This window comes from Cynocephalus volans, chromosome 12 (genome assembly GCF_027409185.1).
Source record: "Cynocephalus volans isolate mCynVol1 chromosome 12, mCynVol1.pri, whole genome shotgun sequence".
Classification (NCBI taxonomy): Eukaryota; Metazoa; Chordata; class Mammalia; order Dermoptera; family Cynocephalidae; genus Cynocephalus; species Cynocephalus volans.
Genome location: NC_084471.1, coordinates 88,468,097 through 88,493,281, shown reverse-complemented (window position 1 = coordinate 88,493,281; position 25,185 = coordinate 88,468,097). Strand labels below are relative to the sequence as shown.

Genomic DNA, 25,185 nt, shown 5'->3' with positions numbered 1-25,185 from the left:
GACCTGCCACACCAACTGCACACATACAGACACCCTGAGGGGCTGTGTCTCCAACTTTCATTAACTGTCATCTTAAATTTGAAACTAAATTTTAAAAAAAAAATCTTCCTTACTCTGGTTATTCTTGTAAGAAAGAAAAAAATGTTGATAGACCAAATTTGTGAAAATTTAGCATTGAGATATATTGTATAATGGGTTGTTTTCTGATCACTGAGATTTAGAAAGAGTAATGATTTGGGAATAATATACAATTGCTTACCTTGCAACTGTTCCAGAACAACGTGGTCATGTATGGCTACTAAATATATGTGATTTCTCCAAAATACAGGATTATTTGTAGGGTTTTTTTTGTTTGTTTTTTTAATTGAAACATAGTTATACATATTTGGGGGGTATAACATTGACTACCGTCACTAGGGTGCAACGTGTTATTTGTTTAATCAATAAATATTTTATATTTATAAAAACTCTTCTAACTAAAATGTTTCAAATATAAGGCATAAGACAAGAGAAGGCCTTACACTGAGAATTATGGCAAATGGGACTCAATATACTGGAGGTAAACTATTTTTGCTGTATTTATTATTTTGAATAATAACTATACTTTTTTTAAAAACAAGGTTTGCAGAAATCGTGTCCCCTTTCGCCCCATACTAGAAACCGGTTTTGTGGAACAGGGAATAGGAGCTGTATTCTTTTTCATACTTCTTGAACTCAAATATGATTGTCCATGACCTTGACAGGTACGGGATGAAGACTTCTGACAAAGTTAGCTTTTTAGTTATAGTGAAGTAATAAGTATTGTTTCAAGCCATGCCTAGTAACAACGTTTTAAATGTTACAGAATGTTAAATGGGCTTTTAAAATTATTATTGAGAAATCAATTCTTATTGATTTGTATTAATGATGATACTCAATAAAACTGAAAAATATTTAATTTTCTTCAATTTCATAGCTTCATTTCTTACATATATATTGGAGTATAGTAAAATAAGCATATAAAAATTACTAATACAATTTATTTAAATATTTTAAAGATAGGGCCATCATCATATAACTACCAACACATTATAAAAAACAATTTATCTTCAAAATTTAATTCAGATATCACCTCACTCTGTTAATTCTATTCTGAGAACATTACTTTCCTCTGTGAAATGCTCCTTATAAATCATAAGGTATTTGTGTTATATATTTATGTCCCTGACTGGCCTACTGGCTCCTCCAGGACAAGAAATATGTTTTTGTGCGTCTCTGGCCCTTGTCACTGTTCCTGGCACAAAATGGGCCTTGGGGAAGTTTGTTGAATTAAATTGAACTGGTTTCATGATGGGCTTCAGCGCATATGGTGTGACGCAAAGTCAGTTAAAGCAGAGATGAAATAAGAGAGAAGACTGACTAACATCATTGACATATAAGAGAATCAGGGCTTTGCAAATTCAGTTTTAGGTTTTTCTAAACATTTGAGGCAAACATCTTAAAAGTTTATATTTAAATCATCTACCAGTCTAAGACAATAATTGGTAAGTCTTTTTCTCTCCAATAGCCTGGGGTAGGGTATACTCAGAGTTAGTTCTGTTTACAGTGGAGAGAACACTGTATTTAGTTTGATCTGGGTTTGAAGGCTGGCTCCACAACTCTGCAGGCTCTTGGGAAAATACTTTATTCACTGACCTTAATTTCCTTACCTGAAATAAATCTTGGCTTGCTAAACCCCCCTGCTAAGGTTGTTGGGAGAATTAAATGAGATGACACATAAAAAGGATTTTAGAAAGCTTAATGTGCTAAACAGATGTAAATAGCTATCATTGTACTGGGTAACTACAAATTCAGCAAACCCTTTCTAAACCTTTACCTTTCTGTGACTATGGTAAGTATTTTCTTGAAGAGATTCTAGATACTGTGTATGAAATACAGTATCTCTTCATAGAATCCTATTGTTGATTGTAGCAGTTGAGAAGTTCTGTGTTTGATAATGAAATATTTAAATGTCTTCATTTTTACATTCTGCAGGTTTTCAATATGTGTGAATGATTTCAGTTTTAATTTATTTTCCTAACTAAATCAGATAAGTATGAAAATAAACTTATTAGAAGAGTTTATTATTAGAAAGGAAACTCTTTTTGCACTGTATTTTTTAAAAATAGGATAACTGTATAACCCTTAATGCCCTAAATTTCTTCCTCATTAGAAATTCCTGATGGAAAGTAAGAGGACCGAATGAGACTTTGAACCACTAGTCCTGGCAGGCTGGGGCCACAATTTTGTTAAGGTCTTTTTGAGCACTAGGTAATAGGTGCGGACTTAGATGTAATCCCTGAGATGTTTGAGATGTGGATTAAGTTTAAAATGTATGTTTTGTTTAGCTAGAAAACAGAGAACCGCTTTTAAATCACTAGGTCAAAAGTTTTAGATTGAGTAATATTCCCAGAAATAGAAATGTTTTATGCCCCTGTATATTCTCTTTAAAAATTAAGTTGACTTCAGTTCATGAAATAAATTCCAATTGCCCTTTGAGTTTAGAATTTGTTTTGCCCAAGAATTTATCAGGTTTTCTTTCAATATCAGAGGTGTAAATGTACTTAAAATTGGATTTTTTTGCAAGTACGTCTTTGAGGAAGTGTGTGTATCAATGTGCACTATACCATCCCATTCCCATATTCTCTTCAGAAGAACAAAATAAATATGGGTTCATTTTAAGTTGTATGAAAATGTTTGCTTAAAACAACCTCTTTGGAATGGAAAATGTCAAATTGTTGAACTTATCTCTCTCTCTCTCTCTCTCTCTCTCTTTTTTTTTTTTCCATAAGGAGAATGGTGTTGAATGCTTGTGTTCTCAGAGCCCACCACCGTCCAGGTTTGCCTTTTTATTTTTTGTGTGTGAATTTGTATGCATATTCAGTTGATTAAGAGAAATATTTGGACACTCCAAAATATTTCTTTTATCCTTTTGACAGGGAAGATTCCACACTACCATCACCCAGACACACTTCCTCCACAGACAGTACTGTAGCTTCAAGTGGTGAGTTCACTTGGAAAAGATGTAAAAATAGTGTGTTAGTATTATAATATTAAGCCTGATGATCTGTGACCTGCTGAGGTGTATGCAAATTAAAAGAGCCTAGGCAAATACTCGCTTTGCATCGTATTCATGCTGTTAGTTTCTTCCTGTTGATAGATTCCGGATCAGAAATTTTGAATATGGCTTCTGGTAACCCTGACTGTAAATCACTCTGTGCAAAAGAGGAGGATACAAGATCAGCTTCTACCATGACAGAGATCCAAGGTAAGCTGTTGAAGGGTTCCATTCTGAAAGTGCAGTTTCCATTCTGAAACACTAAGCAAGCCTACAGGCTGGTGGAGTAACTATCCTCTATAGCTGAATAATATTATTTAATATTAATTCTTATGAAATTTTTATGTAAGAATTTTGGAAACATAGTCTGGAGAAAAGGAGTCTAAGAGGTAACCATTACCTTTCATGTATGAGGATGTTACCATTTTTTTTTCAATTCTGTAGATAGAACATAAATTATAATATATTTTAATGCAATTTAAGTACTTCCTTATGCCAAAGACTGATTGGACACAACTGGGTCTCTGTGGCACAGATGTGACATCATCTGTTTAGGAAATTCTTAGAATCCTAATTAGAATCTATCAGGTTAGAAGGATGGGCCAATTAGTAGTGGTCCATTCAGCAGGAGGCAAGAGAATTAACCAAATAATATGTTAAACCCTTTTCTGCTACTTGACTCTGAAGATAAAGTAGTTATTCTCAACTGTTCTTGGTGAGACCACCTCTGCAGTTGACACTCACGGGAGATACAGGCTCCCATTTCTACCAACAATAACAACAACAACAACAAAAACCAAGGAAAATTCATTCTATTTTTGAACTCGACATTTAAATTTGAGATGTAGGTACTAAATTAGAGTAGTCATCGAATTGCAGAAATGGAATTCATTCCATGGGTTAATTGAAGATTATCTTCATATTCTACTGCATACCTAATAAGGAAATGTTTTAATTAAAACTGTACCAAGATACTATTTTTCTTCTGTCATATAGACGAAGATATAAAAATTTAATTACATTCTGCTGGTAAAGTTGTAGGGAAAAAAAGGAATTCTCATACATTGCTGTATGGGAATGTAACTTTTGTTACTCATATGGAGAGAAATTTTCTAATATCTATCAAAATGTTAAATGTATATATCTTGTGATACAGTTCAATTTCTGGGAATTTATCCTGTGGATATAAGTGTACACATACAAAATGACACATGTAAGCTTATTTATTCCAGCATTGTCTGTAATAACAAAATATTGGAAACAAGTTAACTATCTACTAATAGAAGACTATGTTTTGATATATCCATGTAATAGAATTCTAATATACAGTTACAAAACATGTATAAGGATACTTTTTTCTTAGAAAGATATCAAAAGACTACTGTTTCTTTAAAAAAACAAATACAGAATGTTATGTTTAGCATGTAAACTTTTGTGGAAAAAAGAATAGGGAAAAGTTTTTATATATGCATAAAATATCTCTGGAAGACTAAACTAGAATTAATAACATTGTCTTTGGGGAAGGAAACTAGGTTTCTGGCAGACATTGATGGGAGGGAAGTTTTTTTTACTGTAAAACATTTTACACTTTTTGATTTATGGGCCATATGAACCAGCTATCTGTCTTAAAATTGAGAGAAAAACTAAAATAAAATTTCTTAGGGAAATAAATTGTGTATCTGAAAAAACTGGTTATCATTTTGTTCTTATTTCCCTGTAAACTTAGAAAATGTAATACATGCTTTAAGTATTTTTTTTTTTTTTAATGAAACAAAACCTATCTGTGACTGTTGCCTTTTGTTCTACTCTGAACTGAATTCAGAACAATGGGTCATGTAAATAATTATCAAGTCATTACAATACAAATAAAATACACAAATATAAAGGGAAATTACAAAATGAATGGAATAAATTAAGAGTTTGTCTTAGTTTGACATTTTATTTAGAAAGCATGTTTTAGAAGGATATCAAACTTTATCAGCTTTGCATATATATATTTTTTAATAAAACCTGTTTGTCAAGCTATAAAAAAGCTCCTAAGCTACTCATTGTTCATACTTCTTTCATCCAGTTTCTGTTATTATGCCAGTAATGTGTTTGATTTGAAAAGAGCATCACGGCCGGCCCCCTGGCTCACTCGGGAGAGTGCGGCGCTTGTAGCACTGAGGCCACGGGTTCGGATCCTATATAGGGATGGCTGGTGAGCTCACTGGCTGAGCGTGGTGCAGACCATGCCATGCCGAGGGTTGTGATCCCCTTACCAGTCGAAATAAATAAATAAATAAAAAGAGCATCAGCTTACAAAAAGAGTAAAACAAAAACATACACAAAATCCTACTATTTGAAAGCCATTTGTGCAGATGTTCATTTCTATTAAGAAATTTTATATGGCTTATATTCCTTGTGGGCCTTGGTTGCTCCGTCCCTGATTCTAAGCCAGTGTACACACATCCATTTCTGTAGTATACAAATCATATCACATGTTAAAGCCTTTGTCACTTATTGTTCTGCCCATATTGCCACATCACTATTTCTTCTTCTTTTACTTGTTACTGTTCCCCCAGCTGTTCAATATGTTTGCTTTTTATCATAGGCACAAGTCCAGATCATGAGAATATTGCATGCCAGAGCTCTATGAGTAAGGATAAAATCATATTAAGTCTGGTAAGTAAATATATGCCTGTTAACAATAAAAGTAATGATATATTGCAATGGTAGAACTGTCCCTTTAAGTTCAAGTTCACAAAGTACTCTTTAAAGTGTTATCTCATCCTTTCAAAATATTCTGAGGTTAGTAGAAATTATGTGAATGTGTTATAGACAAAGAAGTGGAGGCCAAAGTATCCTTGTGACTTGTTGAACAGAGTTAGAGCTAGGACCTCTCAGCTCCACCTTGATTTTTCATTCACTCATGCATTCATTCATTCACTCACTTATTCATTTCTTCATCAGAGGTCTATTGGAAACAAACTAAATCTCTCTCAAGAGAGGACTGCTTAAGTAAATGAATGCATTAATAAATAAAGTTGAATAAAACAATGATATCCATCTTAAAGATGTGTTTTAATCAGGTAAAGAAACATAATTTTTTGATGATCAGAGTGTGATTAGCAATGTAAAAGAAAAATGCTTGGGGTGGAAGTCCAGAAAAGGGGTCATGGAGGAGGTAGCATGTGATATTGAATGTTATACAGTTTCATGGTAAAGCTCTATAAAGCATTATAAGGATAGCCATTTCAATGTTCATGGAAAAGATTTAACTTTCTCTTTTTAATGAGAAGATTCTCATTGCCACTTGTATGAATTAATAATTATCAAAGAGTGACTACAGACAATGGCTCCAATTCCATGATTCTTCAGAGGTCTTGCTTATATATTAGTTTGTGTTTGTGTTATTGTTTCTTTCCCCTCAACGCATAAGCATTATTCTAGTTAGACCCATTTAGTTGTAAGAAACAGAGACTGATGCAAGCTAACTCAAATTAAGAGAAGATTATGGCACGGATACATTTGGGACAATAAGGTAGACAAAAAATTTTACAGCATATACAACACAGATAAAAAATTTAACCAGGCTAAAAGTAGTAGAAAGTTTGAATATGTGATTTGGAATGACCCTCTGACTATGACGTGAAGTGTGGATGAGGTGTTAGTGTTGGCTAGCACACGTGCTGGAAGTGGTTGCCCCTTTTAAAAATGGACAGAGGAAAACTCGAGTCCTTCAATCTTTCATAGTTGAATATTCTAAGAAAAAAATTCCTTATCTCAAAAAAAATAAGATAGACATAAATAATGGATTAGAACAGTGTAATAATGGAGGTGGTGGGACAGGATGCTATTGTGATAATTCAGGCAAAGAGATGAAGGTACTATGAATTTGTGAGGATGGAGGAAAAGAGATTAAGTTGAGATATATTTTCGGGGTAGAATTCAGAGTGGATAGTAACATGTCAGGGATGTGGGAAGAGGTAGATAGCCAGGTTTATGGTTTGACCTACAGAATGAATAGAATAACATGAGAGTAGGGAGGGAGGAAGAAGACTATAATTTGTGGAGTAAAATAAGATCTTTTTGAGACCAGTCAAGTTTCAGGTTGATGTGGAATATCAGTAGTCTGCAAAGAGATTTTTTAGATATAGCTACATACCCATATTCATAAACTCGCCCATGCAATTTTTAGGGGCAGACACACATTTGTGAGTTATCAGCAAAAGTGTGTGAATGACATTTCCCAAGGATTCAGGAAGGGAGCACTGGGGATAATGGAATCTTGATGAACAGTATCTAATAGAGAAGGGGCTATTGTAGTGATGGGGGAGGGGGCGGGGAGGCATCGAGAAGGGAAACCAAGGGAGACAAACCTTCAGGAAGGAGAGGTTTGTAGCTCGTTTAAGATGCTACAGTGAGGTCAAGTGAGATAAAGACTGAAAATTATTTGTTGGATTAGGCAATAGGCAGTTCACTGATAACTGGTGAGAGCAGTTTCCTTGGGTGTTGGGTGCAGGAGTAGTTAGTGGGTCAGGAAAGAGAGATGAAGACCCGGAAACAGCAGTCATGGGCAGCTCCTCCAGTTGTCTAAACATTACGTGATGTGGTATCAGTGTGTCACATGGCTCTACCAAGGAAATTTGTCTTCTTAGGCTCTTTTTTTTTTTTTTTTTTTTAACAGAAAATGTCTTTAGTTTTCTAAATTTCTCTATTAATCTGAGAATGTTGAACAATTATTACCATAAAAGTGATTGCATGTCTGAAGTTTTCCCATCAGATTTCCCCAGGGAGTACTGTACAGCCGTGTTATTATGGTGACCTTTGTTATAAAATACATTTGCAGGACAGTTGGTCAGTGACCTTAAAACATATTCATATGGATTAAAAGCCTAACATGATATAATGTTAGCAGCTATCTTTGCCACAATTTCCCCAAAAAACCCATATAGAAAGTGACACATGATAGCTCTCGACCACCACCACCATACGTCTTCATCCACCCTATCCTACCTCTCTCTCCATCAAGCATGTTCCTTGTCTGCAGAGACTTTCTATCCTACTCAAGCCATGGTGCCTCTCTCCTTCCTAATCAGAGCACTTGTTTATCTATATCTCATTTATTTGGCAATTAATTCTAGTTTGCCTTGTGCTAACTTGTGTGATGTGTGAAGCTTTTCATATATTTATGTACTTTTTGCCTTAACTAGATTGGAAGCCCCCTGGCACAGTACTGTTTTCTTCTGAATTCCTAGTACACTTCCTTGAATACTACAGAGTGTTTTTGACCGAGTAGGGTTAGGAGAGGACAGGAAGTTGGGAAATGATTGGTTATAAAGGATTTCCACTCTATGTGCAGCAATAAAATCTCTTTATGATTTTAGGAAAACAAAGGGGAATCAGAAGCAATAGAAGAGCATAGAAAAGAATGTACTGGAGGAGGTAAGAAATGTTCTCTCTCAACCCTCATGTAAACTTTTGTTCCCTGCTGAAACTTTCATGGGTGAAATCTTTCTAAGTAAAGATATGCCACCTACAATTTCATGTTTCTGGATGCAGTCAGCCAATAGGACCAATTCTTGATTCCATTCCTTGAGCTGAGAGCCAAGTCAATGTTGGTAGTAAATTTTAAGCTCTATTTTCAGTATCTATCTAAAAGTGAATAAGCCAGTCTTCACAGAATAAGAGCTAATATGCTTCCCTCCTCAACCTGTCTCCATTAGGATAGAATAGTGCATAGAGTTTAGGCTTTAGGGTCACACAGACTCTAGACTGGGTCAGTCTCTGACTAGCTATGTGATTTTAGAAAGTTATTTAACCTCGAGTCTCAGTTTCCTCCTCTGTAAAATGGAAACAGTTTAAAAAAATTATACTTTATTGAGAATATCTATATGCTCAGTCAGTGCTAGGCTAAATTCTTAAGGTGCATAGTTTTATTTAGTTCTCCAGGTACTGTGTGAGGTCGATAAACTATTAATCAGTTTCCTAGCCTGTAAAATGTAGATAAGAACAGTATCTACCACAGAAGGTTTGCTGTGTGTGTTGAATAAAATAAATTAATATGTATAAAGCCTTTAGAACTAAGTATCTGGCACAGGAGTTCTCATAAAAGTTAACTACTGTATACAAATCATATCATCCTTATTTTGTAGATGGCTTAACAAAGATGTAACCTTTTCAAGATCACGTAACTGTAAGAGTCAGAGCTTGGATTTAAGCCAATTTTTTTTCAACTCTAAAACCAGTGCTCATAGTGACATATATTGTGCCTTACAAAGTTGATATGAAGAAAATGAAAATATGTGTAAAGAGCTTTGTTCTGGAACTGTAAATAAATAAATATAGGAAATCTGTGATAAATAGTTGATGCCGTGCTATTATTGCTGTTATCATTGCCAGTATTACTATTATTATGACTACTGCTGCTGTTATAACCATTACTCTTGCTGCTGCTGCTATTAAAGGCTTGAGCCACAGAAGAACCAGGGTACCAGAAGAAGGTGTGCATTTAACCAGGAGATTGAGGAAAATAAACATTCAAATGCAAAGGGAACAAATTGGGCTGTCCTTTGACTGAGACATTTTTAGGTTTCAAAGACTATTCACATGCTAAGGTGTGAGCCCATGATGTTAATGTCATTGTGATCTCAATAGCTTAGCATAACATCTTATCATTTAAGCAAATACATATTATTAGCCGGCTGTCCTCTCAGATATATTCAAATGAAATGCCTTCATTTAGTGTAAATAGGACATTTGATCAAATGTGCTTTTAGATGTTAAGCTTTTTTAACCAAATAATATTGTATTTCTTTTAACAGACACTGCAGTTTCCCCTCCTCCAGCAACCACTGTGAAATCAGTTAACTTTGTTCAAAGCGACAAGTAAGTGCTTCTTCGCATAGCATGTTAACATGTTTTATTTTTCTGTTGGATTCTGTTTGAACAAGTTATTTGTGTTATCTTACAGCACTTCTGCTAATGAGAAGGAAGTGGAGGTGAGTTTAAAGAAAATGATTTTTTTCTTTAAAACATAAACAAAAACTACAACAAAAAACCTGCCTGCTCCAGTTTCTTCATGCTTTGCACAAACTCTCCTGCATTTGGTGTCTGTCGGGCTAGGTAGTGACAAAGTGCTGGGGAAGCTCATGCATGTTGGCATTAGGTTGCTGGGAGGAGAACCAAATGCCTCAGTATAACCCAGTATTAAACTAAAATATTTGATCACATCCAATTTTCTCTTCTCACTCTGACATTATTTTGACAACAGGCAGAATTTCTCAGATTATCTTTGGGATTTAAGTGTGACTGGTTTACCTTGGAGAAAAGAGTGAAACTTGAAGAGAGGTCCCGGGACTTGGCAGAAGAAAATTTGAAGGAGGAGATCACTAACTGTTTAAAGCTGTTAGAGGTGAGAATCAGAACATTTGGGGACTGTCCATACACTTGTTCGTGTTTTTAATGATGTGCTCATAATTACATATGAGTTTACTTGTGCAACTAAAACTAACAACAGGCACCAAGCCCTGCCTGACCCAAATGTAAATGAATAGAAAGTAAGAATTCAGGATCAGGTTGAAATAAAAGTTTCCCAAATAGGAGAATCTTTTAACACAGGTTGTATGAGTCATCTGCTTTCTCTGTGGATTTTCGAATAGAGTTCAGGTGGAAGAATAATCATGCAGAATGCTGAGCAAGAGGAGATAATACCGATTTTAAGCTTCATACAAGAGAATCAAAAGTCTATTTCCATTTATGATTAACTAAAGAAAGAGAGTGGTGACTGATTTCAGTCTTGTCGGATGCTGGAGAAGCCCACTTTAAGGTGCCAAGAGAAGAAAGAGTTCACGGAAGTGTAACAACTATGATTATCCTTCCATCTTGTGAAGTTACTATAAATTTTTAGAGATGGGTTGGAAAATTAAGAGGCTTAATTTTGGATGAAGAAAATTAAAATTGGGAAACCATGTTCTGTTATTTTTTTGTGATGATAAAAATATACAACATAAAATTTACTATCTTAACCACTTAAGTGCACAATTCAGCAGTGTGAGTGTGTTTACGTTGTTGCAAAACAGATCTCCAGGACTTTTTCATCTCTCAAAGTTGAAACTCTATACGTAACTCCCACTTTCCTCCTTACCTCAGCCCCTGGTAACTGCCATTCTACTCTGTTTCTGTGAATTTGACCACTTTAGATACCTCATATAAGTGGAATCAACCAGTATTTGTCTTTTTGTAACTGGCTTATTTCATTTAGCATAATGTCTTCAAGACTTATCCATATTATGGCATGTGACAGAATTTCCTTCCCTTTAAATTTTGAGGCTGAATAATATTCTGTTGCATGAGTGCACCACATTTTGCTTATCTATTCATCTATCAATGGGCACTGGGGTTGCTTCCATCTCTTGGAAATTGTGAACAGTGCTGATATGAACAGGGCTGTACAAATTTCTCTGAGAGACCCTGCTTTCAACTCTTTTGTACCCAGAAGTGGAATTGCTGGATGATGTGGTAACTCTGTTTTTAATAGCAGGTACACCATTTTATATTGCCAGCACCAGTGCACAGAGGTTCCAATTTCTCCAAATCCTCACCAACACTAGTCATTTTCTGTTTGCTTGTTTTTATAGTAGCTATCCTAATGGGTATGAGGTGGTATCTGATTGCGGTTTTGATTTGTATTTCTCTGATAGTGTGATGTTAGGCATCTTTTCATAGGCTTGTTGGCCATTTGTATATCATCTATGGAAAATCTCTGTTTAAGACTTTTGTCCAGGTTTTGAGCTATTTGAATTTTTTTGCTGAGTTGCTGTAGTTTTTTATTTTACTATTATTATTATTTTTTAACCACAGTCCTGTTCTCCCCTTTGTAGGAGTTTTTTAAAAATGTATTTTGGATATTAACCCCTTATCAGTTATATTGCAAAGATTTTCACCCATTCTGTAGGTTGCTTTTTCACTCTGGATTGAGTCTTTTGATGCACAATAGCTTTTAAGTTTGATGTAGTCTCATTTGTCTGTTTTAAATTTTATTGCCTATGCTTTTGATATTATACCCAAGAAATCATTGCCAACTCCAATGCCATGAAGATTTTCCCCTATATTTTCTTCTAGGAGTTTTCTAGTTTCGGGTCTTACATTTAGGTCTTTAATCCATTTTGAGTTAACTTTTGAATATGGTGTAATATAAGAATCCAACTTCATTTGTTTCCATGTGGTTATCCAGTTTCCCCAATACCATTTGTTGAAGAAACGATCCTTTTTCCACTGTGCATTCTTGGCATCCTTGTCAAAGACCATCTGACCATATACATGAGGGTTTATTTCTGGGCTTTCTATTCTATTCCATTAGGATTTATGTCTGTTTTATGCCAGTACCATATTGTTTCAATTACTATAGCTTTATAATATGTTTTTAAATCAGGAAGTGTGAGGCCTCTAACTTTGTTCTTTTTCAAAATTATTTTGGCTATTCAGAGTCCTTGAAATTCCATATTTTAAGATAAAATTTTCTATTTCTGAAAAAAATGTTGAGATTTTGGTAGACATTGCCTTGACTCTGGCAATTGCTTTGGATAGTATAGACATCTTAACAAAATTAGGTCTACCAATACATGCACACAGGATTTCTTTCCATTTATTTGTGTCTTCTTTTGTTTCTTTAAGCAATGATTTATAGTTTCTAGTGTACAAGTCTTTCGCCTCCTTGGTGAGGTTTACTCTTATTTTATTCTTTTTTATGCTATTGTAAATGAAATTGTTTTCTTAATTTCACTTTTGGAAATTGTTAGAGTATAGGAACAGCTGACTTGGGCTGTTAATTTTGTATTCTATAATTTTGCTGAATTTATTTTAACAGGGTAAATTTGGGTGAAATTTTAGTGTTTACTTCATATAAGTCATGTCATCTGTGAACAGGGATAATTTTACTTCTTCCTTTCTGATTTGGTTCCTTTTATTTATTTTTTTGCCTAATTGTTCTTGCTAGCACTTCCACTACTGTGTTGAATAGTAGTGGAGAGAGTGAGCATCCTTCCTTACCTTGTTCCTGATCTTAGAGGAAAAGCTTCAGTCTTTCAACATTGTGTACGGTGTTCACTGTGGGTTTTTCATATATCACTTTTATCATGTCGAGGTAATTGTCTTTTATTCCTAGTTTTTTTTAGTGTGTCTTTTTTTATTATTATTATAATCATAAAAAAGGTGTTGAATCTTGTCAAATGCTTTTTCGGCATCAATTGAGATGATGTGGCTTTTGTCGTCCTTTTGTAAATGTGGTGTATTACATTGATTTTTATGTTGAACCATTTTTTGTATTCCAGGAATAAATCCTACTTGGTCATGGCACATAATCCTTTTAATGTGCTGTTGAATTCAGTTTGCAAGTATTTTGTTGAGGGTTTTTGCATCAGTATTCATCAGGGATACTGTTTTGTAGTTTTCTGTTCTTGCGATGTCTTTGTCTGGCTTTGATATTAAGGTAATGCAGGTCTTATAGAATGAGCTTGGAAGTGTTCTCTCTTTTCAATTTTTTGGAAGAGTTTTAGGAGGGTTGGCATTAATTCTTCTTTAAAGGTTTGGTAGAATTCCCCAGTGAAGCCATTTAGTCCTGGGCTTTTCTTTGTTGGGAGGTTTTTGATTACTGATTCAGTCTCCTTACTACTTATAGGTCCATTCACATTCTCTATTTCTTCATGATTCGGTCTTAGTTAACCATATTCTGTTTTGCTAACGACTAACATCAACACTTCCCAAGTAGGTGTGATTATTTAAACTCCTGTAGGAAACTACATGTCTGACAATAGCTGTTTTGGTTGGTTAGCAACTCTCTGGCCATGACTTATACATATCTATTTCAAAAGTGGCTGTCTTTTATTGAGCACCTACTGTGTGACAAGCAATTGGCATCTCTTACTTCTATCACAGTATTGCTGGAAAGGAGATGTAATTCTCTTCATCTGATAGAAGAGGAAACAACAAATCAGAAAGGTTGACATTTTAACATTTCTAGAATTATGATGCAATTTACAGTTAATGGTGCCTAATGGTTTTATTGGCAGCACTTTGAGATTTAAAATAATGATATCACCTACAATTCATGGTGTTTTAGATTTTGGCAAGTCTTAAAATTTGCTCACAATCACACAACTAATGAGCAATGGCTTGTTTGCTTCCAAATCTGCTGTTCTCTTAATTTGGTCTCTAACCTAGTGAGAAGGAAGGTCCTTCATCAGGAAGGACATCATCTTGGATAAAGGGTGCAGGTTTGAGAGGAATACTTATAAGGCAATGAAGGCATACTCACCTAGCCGGCACAGTCACACCTGATTATCAGTGGAACGGCAGGTATAATAGTCAGTCATTTCTGATTCCAGTATGTTTTGCTACTTTTCTCAAAATTCCACCTTATACTCTTCATGTGATACATTTCAACTCATTTATAAGCACGGTGTGTTTACCATTACAAATTAGTTATAGACCCTTCTATTAACTGTAGAAGAAAGATGTGAATGCATGTGAGGAAGTGACAAATTTGGGAAGTAAAAAAAAGGATCAAGAAGAGAAATAAAGGGTTTTGTGAGCACCTTCATATATCTGCCTGTTAGCCAACAAAGCTGTTACTGTTTCAATGTTATTCGTTATTGGTCTTTGCTGCTTCTTTTTACCCTCTACCAGGATCCTTGAGCTTGGAATGTAATCCAGATTTGTGACTTAGTCAGTGTTAGAATCAGTTGCTGAATGCTTGTGTTGGATTTTTTTTAATACTTTGTTCTCTATGCAGTCTTTAACACCTCTGTGTGAAGACGACAGCCAGGCCCAGGAAATCATTAAGAAGCTGGAGAAGAGCATAACGTTTCTGAGCCAGTGCACAGTGCGAGTGGCCAGTAGGGCTGAGATGCTGGGAGCCATTACTCAGGTAACCTGTCTCTATTTCTCTAGTTACAGTGAAATTACTAAAAGGATTGATTTTCCCTGAGATTACGGATTGCATTTTTAGAAAGAAGTTTTAGAAAAATACTTCTTTATTATATAAGACATACAGTACATATTTAATATAGAAAAAATTGAATATACAAATATAAATGTAGAGAAAAATCTCTAATGTTAGCCGGTGACAATCATAAAAATTTTGTGATATATTCTTCTAGATACTCCATACAGTGCTATAATCTGATTTTTTCTTTAAACGTATAGCATAGATAACTTCCCATGTGATATAAATATATAAATGGTGACACATGTATCACCATTTTATGGTGTTCTCTTGGTTGAATAGATATAAACGATTTAACCAATTGCTTATATTTGATCATTTCATGATATTCTTAATATTTTGCTGTTATAAACAATGCTACAGTAAATATCCTTGTACAAGCATCTTTGTGCACTTGAAGTAGCATTTCAAAATTTCTTAGTGGGCAAATCTGAGGAGACTTGAATTTTTTTGAGCTATACTTAAACATAATTGTTAAAATGTGTTTTCTTTAAAAGAACATATTGTGGTGGTAATTTTAGTTTGATCATTTATTATACACTTTTAATATCCTAGTTCCTTTTTAACCCCTCTCTCGAGAACTAGAGAATATTTTTCTTTATTTTTATTAAAATAAACTGTGCCTTATGCTCAACCTAGTGCACATAGTTTTAAAAAGGAGCCTTATTATCCATCTCCCATACTCTAGAGCAACAGCTTTCAACTCTTTTAGTTCATTTGTTTTGTATTTGTATTTAATATATCCATATTTCTTTTTTTTTTTGTCTTTTTTTGACCGGTAAGGGGATCGCAACCCCTGGCTTGGCGCCGTCCGCACCGCGCGCACCGCGCTCAGCCAGTGAGTGCACCGGCCAGTCCTATACAGGATCCGAACCCGCGGCGGGAGTGCCGGGGCGCTCCCAGTGCCGCACTCTCCCGTGTGTGCCACGGGGTCGGCCCAATATATCCATATTTCTAAGTAACATGCTTAAGCTGCCATTTAGTGGTTTATTTTCAGTTTTAGGTGTTATCTGTTGCTTTCCCACTATGAAGGTGAATATTTAGTTCTGTTACCAGTATCTGCCCCCTCACAACTTCTCAGTGTCCCTCACCCTCTTGTCGTTTTCTCTTCTTTCCTGACCAAGCTGAAATTCCAAGGTCAAACATAGTATTCCCTACCTTGTATGAACCCTCGACACTTCTCCCTTTCTTGCTTTGTTTTACTCACTTGGCAAATCTAGGGCCCTGTACAAGCCACTTCTTCACCTGCTGGTGATGACTGGGAAGCATCACACGCTTATGCTGACCGTGCTCGTCACATTCATCATCACAAACCTCAAGTGGCTCTTTGGGGCTTCCCATTGTGTTTACCCTCCATTAAATGTCAGTTTCACACCTTCCTCCTCCTTAAACTACCGTCACATCCCCTGCATCTTCTCTGTCAAATAATGACTTTGCTTCCTGTCTCACTGACAAAACTGAGACAATCAGAAGGGATCTGCCACAAGCCCTGAACCTGCTAGCATCTGAAGCCTCACACGCCACCTTCCTTCTGTTTGTTACCAAAGACGAGTTGTCTCTCACCCTGTCTAAGGCCAGCCATCCACCTGTAGACAAGATCCCATCCGCTCTAACTCAGAGTCGTGGGCCCCAATTCTACAACTTTCCCCCATCTTCAGTTTTTCACACTCTATTAAGTCATTCCCATCAGCACACAAATACGTTGTTTTTAAGATGGGGAAAAATAACACAAAATGAACACAAAAAAATCTTTGGCCCTTTCTTCTCTGGCTACCACCCTGTTTCTCCGCTCCCATTTATAGCAGATCTCCTCCACAGAATGGTTCTCAGTCTGTCCAGTGTCCCTCCTCCCAGTCTCCCAGTCTCCCTCCTCCCATTTTCCCTTAAACCTACCACAGTCAGCCTTTTGCCTCCACAAAGCTGATTTTGCCAAAGTCACCAGTGACCTCCACGATACCAAATTCAGTTCCTCAGTCCTCATCTTCCTTAATCCGTCGGCTACTTTTGGCATGGCTGAGCTCTTCCTCTTCCTGTAAACACTCTCCCCACTTGGCTTCCAGGCACCGCATTCCCCAGGCTTTTCCCTCTGCATCATGGGCTGCTCCTTTGCGGGTTCCACCCCTTCTCCCAGACCTCCTATTGTTGAGGAGCCCCAGGACTCCACTCTTGTACGTCTGACGTCCATCTGTACCCAACCCCCATATGATCCAGTGCCAAATTCATAGGTTGAGCCTAAACCTCTCCCTTGAGTTACAGAAAAGAATATACTACTGCTGACCTGACATTTCCACTTTGATAAACAACTCAGATTTAGTATATTCCAAAGTAAATCGCTTGTGGTATCTTCAAAACCTGCCCACCCATGATCTCCTTTCCTCAGCCAAGGGCAACTCTATCCTTCCAGTTGCTCAGGCCAAAACTCCTTTCTTTCTCACTCCACATCTAATCCTACAGAAAATTCTCCACCATCAGAATATGTCTAGAATTCAAACACTTATTTGCCTCTCCACCACTACCATCTTGATCACAGCCACTATTTTATTTCTCCAAGATTAATACAATAGCTTCCTAAATGGTCTCCTGGCTTTCATTCAGTCTTAATTCCTCCTCCCAACATAATCTATTCTTAATAAAGCAGCCAGAGTAAAGCTTTTTAAACTTAAAAACTTAAGCCAGATCATGGAGCCAGGGACTGGACCCCTGCCTACAACCACTCACACCTCCAGCACCTTGAGGCCTGCCCGGGGGCCGGGGACATGCAGCCAGGAACCAGACCCCCCCCCCCACAACCAGGCACACTGTGCCAGTGCCTAAGGGCCTACCTGGGGATCTGAGGCATGGATCTGGGGGCCAGTTCCCCTCCCACAAACAGGCACCACGCCAGCCCCTTGGGACCCACCCAGGTATCTCAGGCATGGAGAAGTGGAGTGACCCCCTCTCCCACAACCAGGCATACAGCCAGCACCTCTGGGCCCTGCCCAGGGACCTGAGGCATGGAGCCAGAGACTGGACCCCCCCTCCAACCAGGCACACCATGCCAGTGCCTTGGGGCCTGCCCGGGAACCTGAGGCTTGGAGCTGGTTGCCAGACCTCCCTCCCACAGCCAGGTACACTGTGCCAGCACCTTGGGGCCTGCCCAGGGTCCCGAGGCATGGATCCAGGGACTGGACACTCCTCACAGCTAGGCACAGTGCCAGCACAAAGGAGCTATGTCAAAAACTTCACCTCCATGTGGGTGGCCCACCACAGCCACCACAATAACCGTAGCTGCCACGAAAGAGGCTAGATGCCACAACCACCATGCAGATGGTCTGCCAACCATTGGAGTGCATTGACACAAGGAGAGTCACCAGCAGAGGTAAAGAAAAGAAGAGGATGTCTCTCTCCACAGAGCCCAGTTCAGAGTGACAGAAGAAGCATCTGTTCTACGATAATACTGGGGGACCTGATCACATCTCTCAGCATTGGACAGATCATCTAGGCAACAAATCAATAGAGTAACCATTATTCTTTCAGAAGGAGAGAAGAAATCTAGGGTAATTGGGGGGGGAGGGGGAGAGAGAGGGTGGATGGGGAGAGATTGGACAAGGGGCATAAAGAATAATTACGATTTGTAACAATGTATATGCTAGTAATATTGATTTGATCAACATATCTCAATGTTGAACCCCCAAAATTTGTATAATCAATTTTGATTCAATAAAAATTAAAACTGGGGAGGAGAAACTAAAAAAAAAAATACTTAAGCCAGATCATGTTACTTTTTGGTCAAAGTCCTCCAGGGGCTCCTCATTTTACTCAGAGTAAAAACCATTGTGTTACAGTTGCTTAAAAGGATCTGCAGGATCGCCCTGCCCTCTCAGTTCGTGGTCTTTGTCTGCTATGACTACCTCTCTGAATTATTGTACTACAACCACACTGGTCTCCTTGCTGTTCATTAGACATGCTAGGTGCACTGCCACCTCAGGCTAACTGCTCCCTCTGCCTACAATACTCTTCCTCCAGGTATCTACATGTCTTAATCCTACCTCCTTCAAGTCTTGTTCAAATGTCAGCTTCATAGAACAGTCTATTCTGACTTCCATGACATTCTGTGCAAAAATTTCTTTCCCTCTCCACTGCAGAGTGTCTCAACCCTTTTCCTGTCTTTTGTTTTTCATAGCAGTAATCACCTTCTAACATACTACGTATTGTACTGACATCTTGTGTATTGTCTGTCTCCTCCCACTGGAATATAAGCTCCATGAAGCCAACAGTACTTGTATGGCTTATGGCTGTATCCCCCATGTCTAAAACATGCCTAATGCATAGTAGGTGGTCAATACAGACGTGCTAAATGAGTGAGCACATGACACCAAAAGAAGAAACACAAGAAGAGATGAATTACACTTCATCAAAAGTAAAAACTTTTGTGCATCAAAGGATGTTATCAAAGTGAAAAGACAATTTTAGAATGGAAAAAAATACTTGCAAATCATGTATCTGATAAGGAGCCAGTATCCAGAATATATAGTGAACTCTTACAACTTAGCAACAGAAAGACAAACAATCCAATTAAAAAATGGGCAAAAGATTTGAATAGGCATTTCTTCAAAGAATATACACAAATGACCAATAAGCATGTGAAATGATGCTTAACATCCTTAATCATTAGGGAAATGCAGATCAAAACCACAATGAGATACTACTCTATACCCACTAGGAAGGCAAGGAAAAAAATAATAACTAATGTTGGTGAGTTTATGGAGAAATTGCAAACATTGTACCTTGTTAGGGGAAATATAAAATGGTTGAGCTTCTGTGGAAAACAATTTGGCAGTGCCTCGAAAGTTAAATATAGAATTATCATATGACAGAGCAATTCTACTCCCAGGTATATACCCAAAAGAATTGAAAACAGATACTCAAAAAAATACTTGTACATAAATATTCATAGCACTGCGAGCATTCCAAATATCCATCAATGTATAAGTGGGTAAACAAATTGTTGTATATGCATTAGTGGAATATTATTTAGCCATTAAAAAGAATAAAGTTTTAGAAGAGTTTGGGAATGAATTAGAAGTCAATAGAAAACTAACCATACAACAATCATAGCAATGAAAAATGATTAACTCCAGGAAGAGCATTCTAGGTCTCTCAGTACATTTAATAAACTCATCAGGTGTGCTATAAATTTCTTCTTCTTCGTGATGTTGCTTCCAGAGATTTTTGACCTGTTCCAATCTGGACTGCTTGTTCTTTAGGCTTGTCACAAAAGTCTAGAGAACTCTTAAATGATGATTCCTTTCGCTTCTCTCTTGAGTTGAACCCCATTTGCAGGATCTCTTGTCTCCCTCTTGCTGTTATATTTTTTCATTTTGGTGGGAGGTAAACTTTTTGAGATTTTGTATTACTGACAATGTCTTTATTCTTAATTGATAGTCTGGCTGGGTGAAGGATTCTAGGTTAGGGATTGTTTCCTTTGGGATTTTCCGTGCATCACTTAATTTTCTTCTTAGGTCTGGTGTTGCTATCAAAGTTTGATGCCATGTTGACTCTTTTTTATAAACTCTTCTAACTACTTCGAAGCTTTTAAGATATCCTCTCTTACCTACTTCTTTTCCTTGGTATTGGTTTATTTTTATCCACTGTTTTAGGTCCCGAGTGGGCATTTTCAAACTGGCAAGTTATGTTTATGAGTTTTGGAAGTTTTCTTGAATAATTTCATTTTCTACATTTTGTAGAATTTTTTTTGTTTATTTTTGTTTTACTTTCTTCTGGACTTCCTATTCTTTGGATGTCAGATCTCCCGAACTGATCTTCTCTCATCTCCTTTCTAATCTCTTTTCTAACTTTTAGTCTTTTTGCTCTAGTTTCAGAGAAATTTCCTCAACATTATCTTGAGTCTCTTCTATTGAGTTATTTTTGTCATATTTTCAATTTTCAGATGCTTATTTTTTTAATGCTCTTTATCTTTTAATTAATACTTTTTTCTTATTTCATGGATGCAATAATTATTCTTAACTCTCTGAAGATATTGATAGTTTCCTTCAAGTTTTAGTTTTTCTACACTGTTATTTGCAGGTTGCTTTTTTCTGTGGTTTGGTTTCTTTCTTTCATGCTAGAGGCTTTCCTCTGACATCTGATGATCTACCATAGAGCTGATGGGTAGTTCTGTGTATACAGAGTGAGCAAAGTTCCCCTTGACTCTGAGCTTCACACAAGCAAGGATGTTTCACTGGGCACCCTAATGTCAGTAGGACTTTCGTCTTGGAGTGTTACATTCCCGTGACAAACATCATCCAACGGCCTGCCTTGAGAATACAAACCCTGGCTACCAGCATTTGGGAGCTGGAAGGAAGAATAAGGCTGAGAGATCTCAATATGTATACAGATTTTTGCTTAAATTTGTTTTCAGAATAATACATTCACTCATCACCTATCTATTATTTACCAATCCGTGGAACCTCTATTTATTCCTCTCTAGATATTCAGCCTTATATAGTCTTTCACCAAAATGGTGGAGGGGAATTTGCTCCGCTGGCCAGAGTAAGGGAGGGATCTGTGAGTCTAATTACTTTTTACATGGACTTTCAGCCTTTTCCTCTGTTCACATACCCACCCTCAGTCTTAATTCCAGAGGTGCCACTAATTTTTAAGACATTGAAGTTTTCTGTGGTGCAACCCAGGTTGCTTCTAAACTTTTGTTTCTGCCTTTTTTAGGTTTCGCCTTTTCCAGATCTTAGTGATTTACCACAAGTCTTTCTACTACCCAGCTTTCAAAATCGTGCTGCTATTATTGCCTCTTCTGTTCTGTTTGCCCTTGTCAAATCATGTCTTTTTTTAAAAAAATACCTTTATTGTCATTTTATTGAGATTTAGGGATGGAGTGAAGGTAAACACGTGTTTAACCGCCATCTTTTAACTTAAGTATTAAAAATAGTATTTCCAATGTAAATTTTCTCCTTTTGTTCTGCTAGGAAAGTCGAGTCAGTAAAGCGGTTGAAGTAATGATTCAGCATGTAGAAAACTTGAAGAGAATGTACGCCAAAGAGCATGCTGAATTAGAAGAACTGAAACAGGTTCTTTTGCAGAATGAAAGGTCTTTTAACCCTCTTGAAGATGAAGGTAATAAAAGTTTGATACTAGTATTAGGTATGTTTTTCTAACATTCTCCTCTTTCATGCACTCTCTTACTAAGTCTTATTATGTCTTTAGTATAAGACCCTTAGATTAAGGTTATATTTGAAAAATAACTCATTTCTGTTATTTATTTAGCCAAAAAGAAGGTGTCAGAAAATAAGTGGGGAAACATGGCACCAAAAACTTGATAAATCAATTTAGATTACTGCTGAGAGAATAAACTGTATTTAATCCAACTCATTAAGTTGACTGTAGTGTTCCCCTATTTAGAATATGTTAGAATTGGCCCTTTCTCCACACATAACCTAAGGCACAACAGTGGTTTTGGATTCCTACAGAAGGAATGACCCTGGCACAGCAAGCTGCCTGATGGTTTGGAAAATACTGACACATATGAGGCTATGGAAAATATCTTAACACGTGGTTTCTATAAATCTCACATTAAGTTTCATTTTAAATAAACAGTATGGACTTTTCTGAACAGAATTCTGATCTTTTCCCTCTTCTAGAGTAACCATATTTGATACTCTTCTCGACTCTACTTTTGGATTCCTTTCTTCAGACATTCATTTAGTGCCCACTATGTGCTAAGTAGGCATTAGACATTGTAGACATTCACAAAGGATGTATTCCATTGGTTAAGATGGTAGTTTTAGGGATCACCAAGTAAATGATAAACAGATATATTGCTCAGTAGTCCCTAGAGTCTTAAATAAATCCTTTCTGACCTTTAGTTTGTTAAAAATTAAGACCATAGGATTGATGAGTTATCCCAGTGGTTAGAGCACAGCCTTGTAACACCAAGGCCACAGGTTCAGAGCCCCATATTGGCCTGCTGCTGGGGAAAGAAAAAAAAAAGGCCATTGCTTTAACATAGATTGGTGTGTAATTTCTAAAATGTCCAAATGTGTTTTTCCTTTCAGATGACTGCCAAATTAAAAAACGTTCAGCTTCTCTAAACTCCAAGGTAATTACTAACTCACTTAACAAATGTCTATTAAATGCTTATAAACAAGATGATTTAAAAATATTATTTGAAGATACATGCCTTTAAATCTAAGTCACAAAACAGTGGTTTTAATTCATATATATGTGTGTATGTATGTGTGTGTGTATTTGTTTATATGGTATGCTTTTGTACTTCCTGCTATATTTGTATGTCAATTAAGTTTGCCTGGCAGCATGAAGAAAGCCAGTATACAGTAGTTTCTCTCTGTTGTATAAAAGCAAAGCTGGAAATAGGCAGAATCGCAGTGGCAGAGCAGCTTCACAAAATCCTTACGGACCATTCCCCTCCCTTCTTTCTGGTTCACTACCCTCAGCCCTTGGCTTCCACCTCGTAGTCTAAGATGGCTACGTCAGATCCAGGCACCAAGTCCTCGTCATTACATCAAGTCACATTCCAAGAAAAAGGAAGAAGCAAAGACAGGTGTTCTCTCTCCCTGTAAAGACACTTCCTAGAAGTCCAATATAACATTTTCCTTTACTTTTTTTTTAATTAAAAATTTTTTTTTTATTGTATCATAATCGATTGTACATGTTTTTCGGGTTCAATGTTGATGTATGTCGATCAAATCAATATTTTTAGCATACACATCATTACAAATTGTACTTACTCTTTATGCCCCTTGTCCAATCTCCCCCCAACCCCTCCCCCTCCCCTCTGATAACCCTGCATTTCTTCTCTGCCTCTGAAAGAGTAATGGTTCCTCTGTTGATTTGTTGCCTGGATGATCTGTCTGATGCTGAGAGGTGTGATCAGGTCCGCACTGTCATCGTAGAGCAGATGCTTTTTCTGTCACTCTGGAATGGGCTTTGTCGAGAGAGACGTCCTCTTCTTTTCTTTGGTCTCCTTTAGTGATTCTCCTTGTATCAGTGCACTCGGGTGGCTGGCGGACCATCTGCACGGTGGTTGTGGCATCTAGCCGCTTTTGTGGCAGTTGTGGCTATTGTGGTGGCTGTGGTTACATGGAAGTGGTGCTTTTGGAGTGCTCCTTGCCTGGTTGTGGGAGGAGGGATTGGTCCGCGGCTCCATCTGTTTTACATTCTAAGATGTTGCAGAGCAGTTGGGTGGGAGGGGGAGAGGGGAAGGGGGAAGGAAATAGGGTGGGAGAAGGAGGAAGGAGGGGCATGGTTGAGGCCCACAGCACCCCCTCATTCCTGCAGGGGAGACCAGGGGGCTTCCAGTGGTAGCTTGGTTGTCGCTAAACTGAATGCAGATGTCGGGGACATGGCTGAGACCCTCAGCCCCCCACCATCCTGGTTTGGGGGCTTGGGATGCTTCTTGTGGTGGCTCAGTGGTCGTCACTGGGCTGGTTGTGGGTGTCAGGGGGCATGGCTCCCTTCTCCCTCCCTGGCTTGGGGGTCCAGGGGGCTTGTGGTCCTTCTAGATTTTATAGGTGTTCTTTGGTAAAGTGAGATTTTTGGTGTTAATATCAAACTTTGTTTCTGCTCTGTGGGTATTTTGTTTTTTCTTTCAGTTCTGTGTTAGATTATTTGCTGTTCCCACTACTTAACTCTGCACTGGAACTGATTTGTTGTCCTTTGCTTACTTCTAAAATGGGGGAACTCCCTGTGGGGACCAGTACTTGAGCTCTGAGGTTGAGCTGAATTGCTGCTTTGCTGCTGATTCCTTCCCTGGAGAAGGCTGTTGGGGCAGCACAGGGTTTAATGGTTGACTTTGTAGGTACTTCTGCGTCTTGTGAGATCCAGTGCACCTGCTTTGTGTAGAAATGCCGGTCTGGACCTGAGTCTTTTCAGCAAACTGCTCCCCCTGCCATTCTCTATTCCTGACCATTCTACACAGAGTGGTCCTGTGCTGACTGGGGGGCAGATCAACTGTCCTTGCTGTGCCCCAGTGTTCTCCTGGTGGCCTGTCTCCCCCAGCACCCATGCTCCAAACACTTCCCATGGGACAGGCTGTGCACCAGTCCCTTGTGATGACTCATTGGCCTCTGACTAGCTCTTCTTTTCAGCTGTTCTGGCTCCTCGCTCCTAT

The 25,185-nt window shown here is 37.6% G+C and overlaps 1 protein-coding gene across 1 annotated transcript in view; it reads left to right on the top strand.

Annotated features, from left to right (window-relative positions):
* IRAG2 (inositol 1,4,5-triphosphate receptor associated 2) overlaps nucleotides 1–25,185 on the top strand; it is a 98,110-nt gene that overhangs the window by 67,583 nt on the left and 5,342 nt on the right. Inside the window, exons 24-34 of the mRNA XM_063076129.1 lie at nucleotides 2,811–2,857; nucleotides 2,958–3,022; nucleotides 3,179–3,286; nucleotides 5,670–5,740; nucleotides 8,446–8,503; nucleotides 9,883–9,946; nucleotides 10,032–10,059; nucleotides 10,332–10,472; nucleotides 14,850–14,984; nucleotides 22,025–22,172; nucleotides 23,111–23,154. Coding sequence (XP_062932199.1) covers nucleotides 2,811–2,857; nucleotides 2,958–3,022; nucleotides 3,179–3,286; nucleotides 5,670–5,740; nucleotides 8,446–8,503; nucleotides 9,883–9,946; nucleotides 10,032–10,059; nucleotides 10,332–10,472; nucleotides 14,850–14,984; nucleotides 22,025–22,172; nucleotides 23,111–23,154 — 909 coding nt within the window. The remainder of the gene's footprint in view (nucleotides 1–2,810; nucleotides 2,858–2,957; nucleotides 3,023–3,178; nucleotides 3,287–5,669; nucleotides 5,741–8,445; nucleotides 8,504–9,882; nucleotides 9,947–10,031; nucleotides 10,060–10,331; nucleotides 10,473–14,849; nucleotides 14,985–22,024; nucleotides 22,173–23,110; nucleotides 23,155–25,185) is intronic.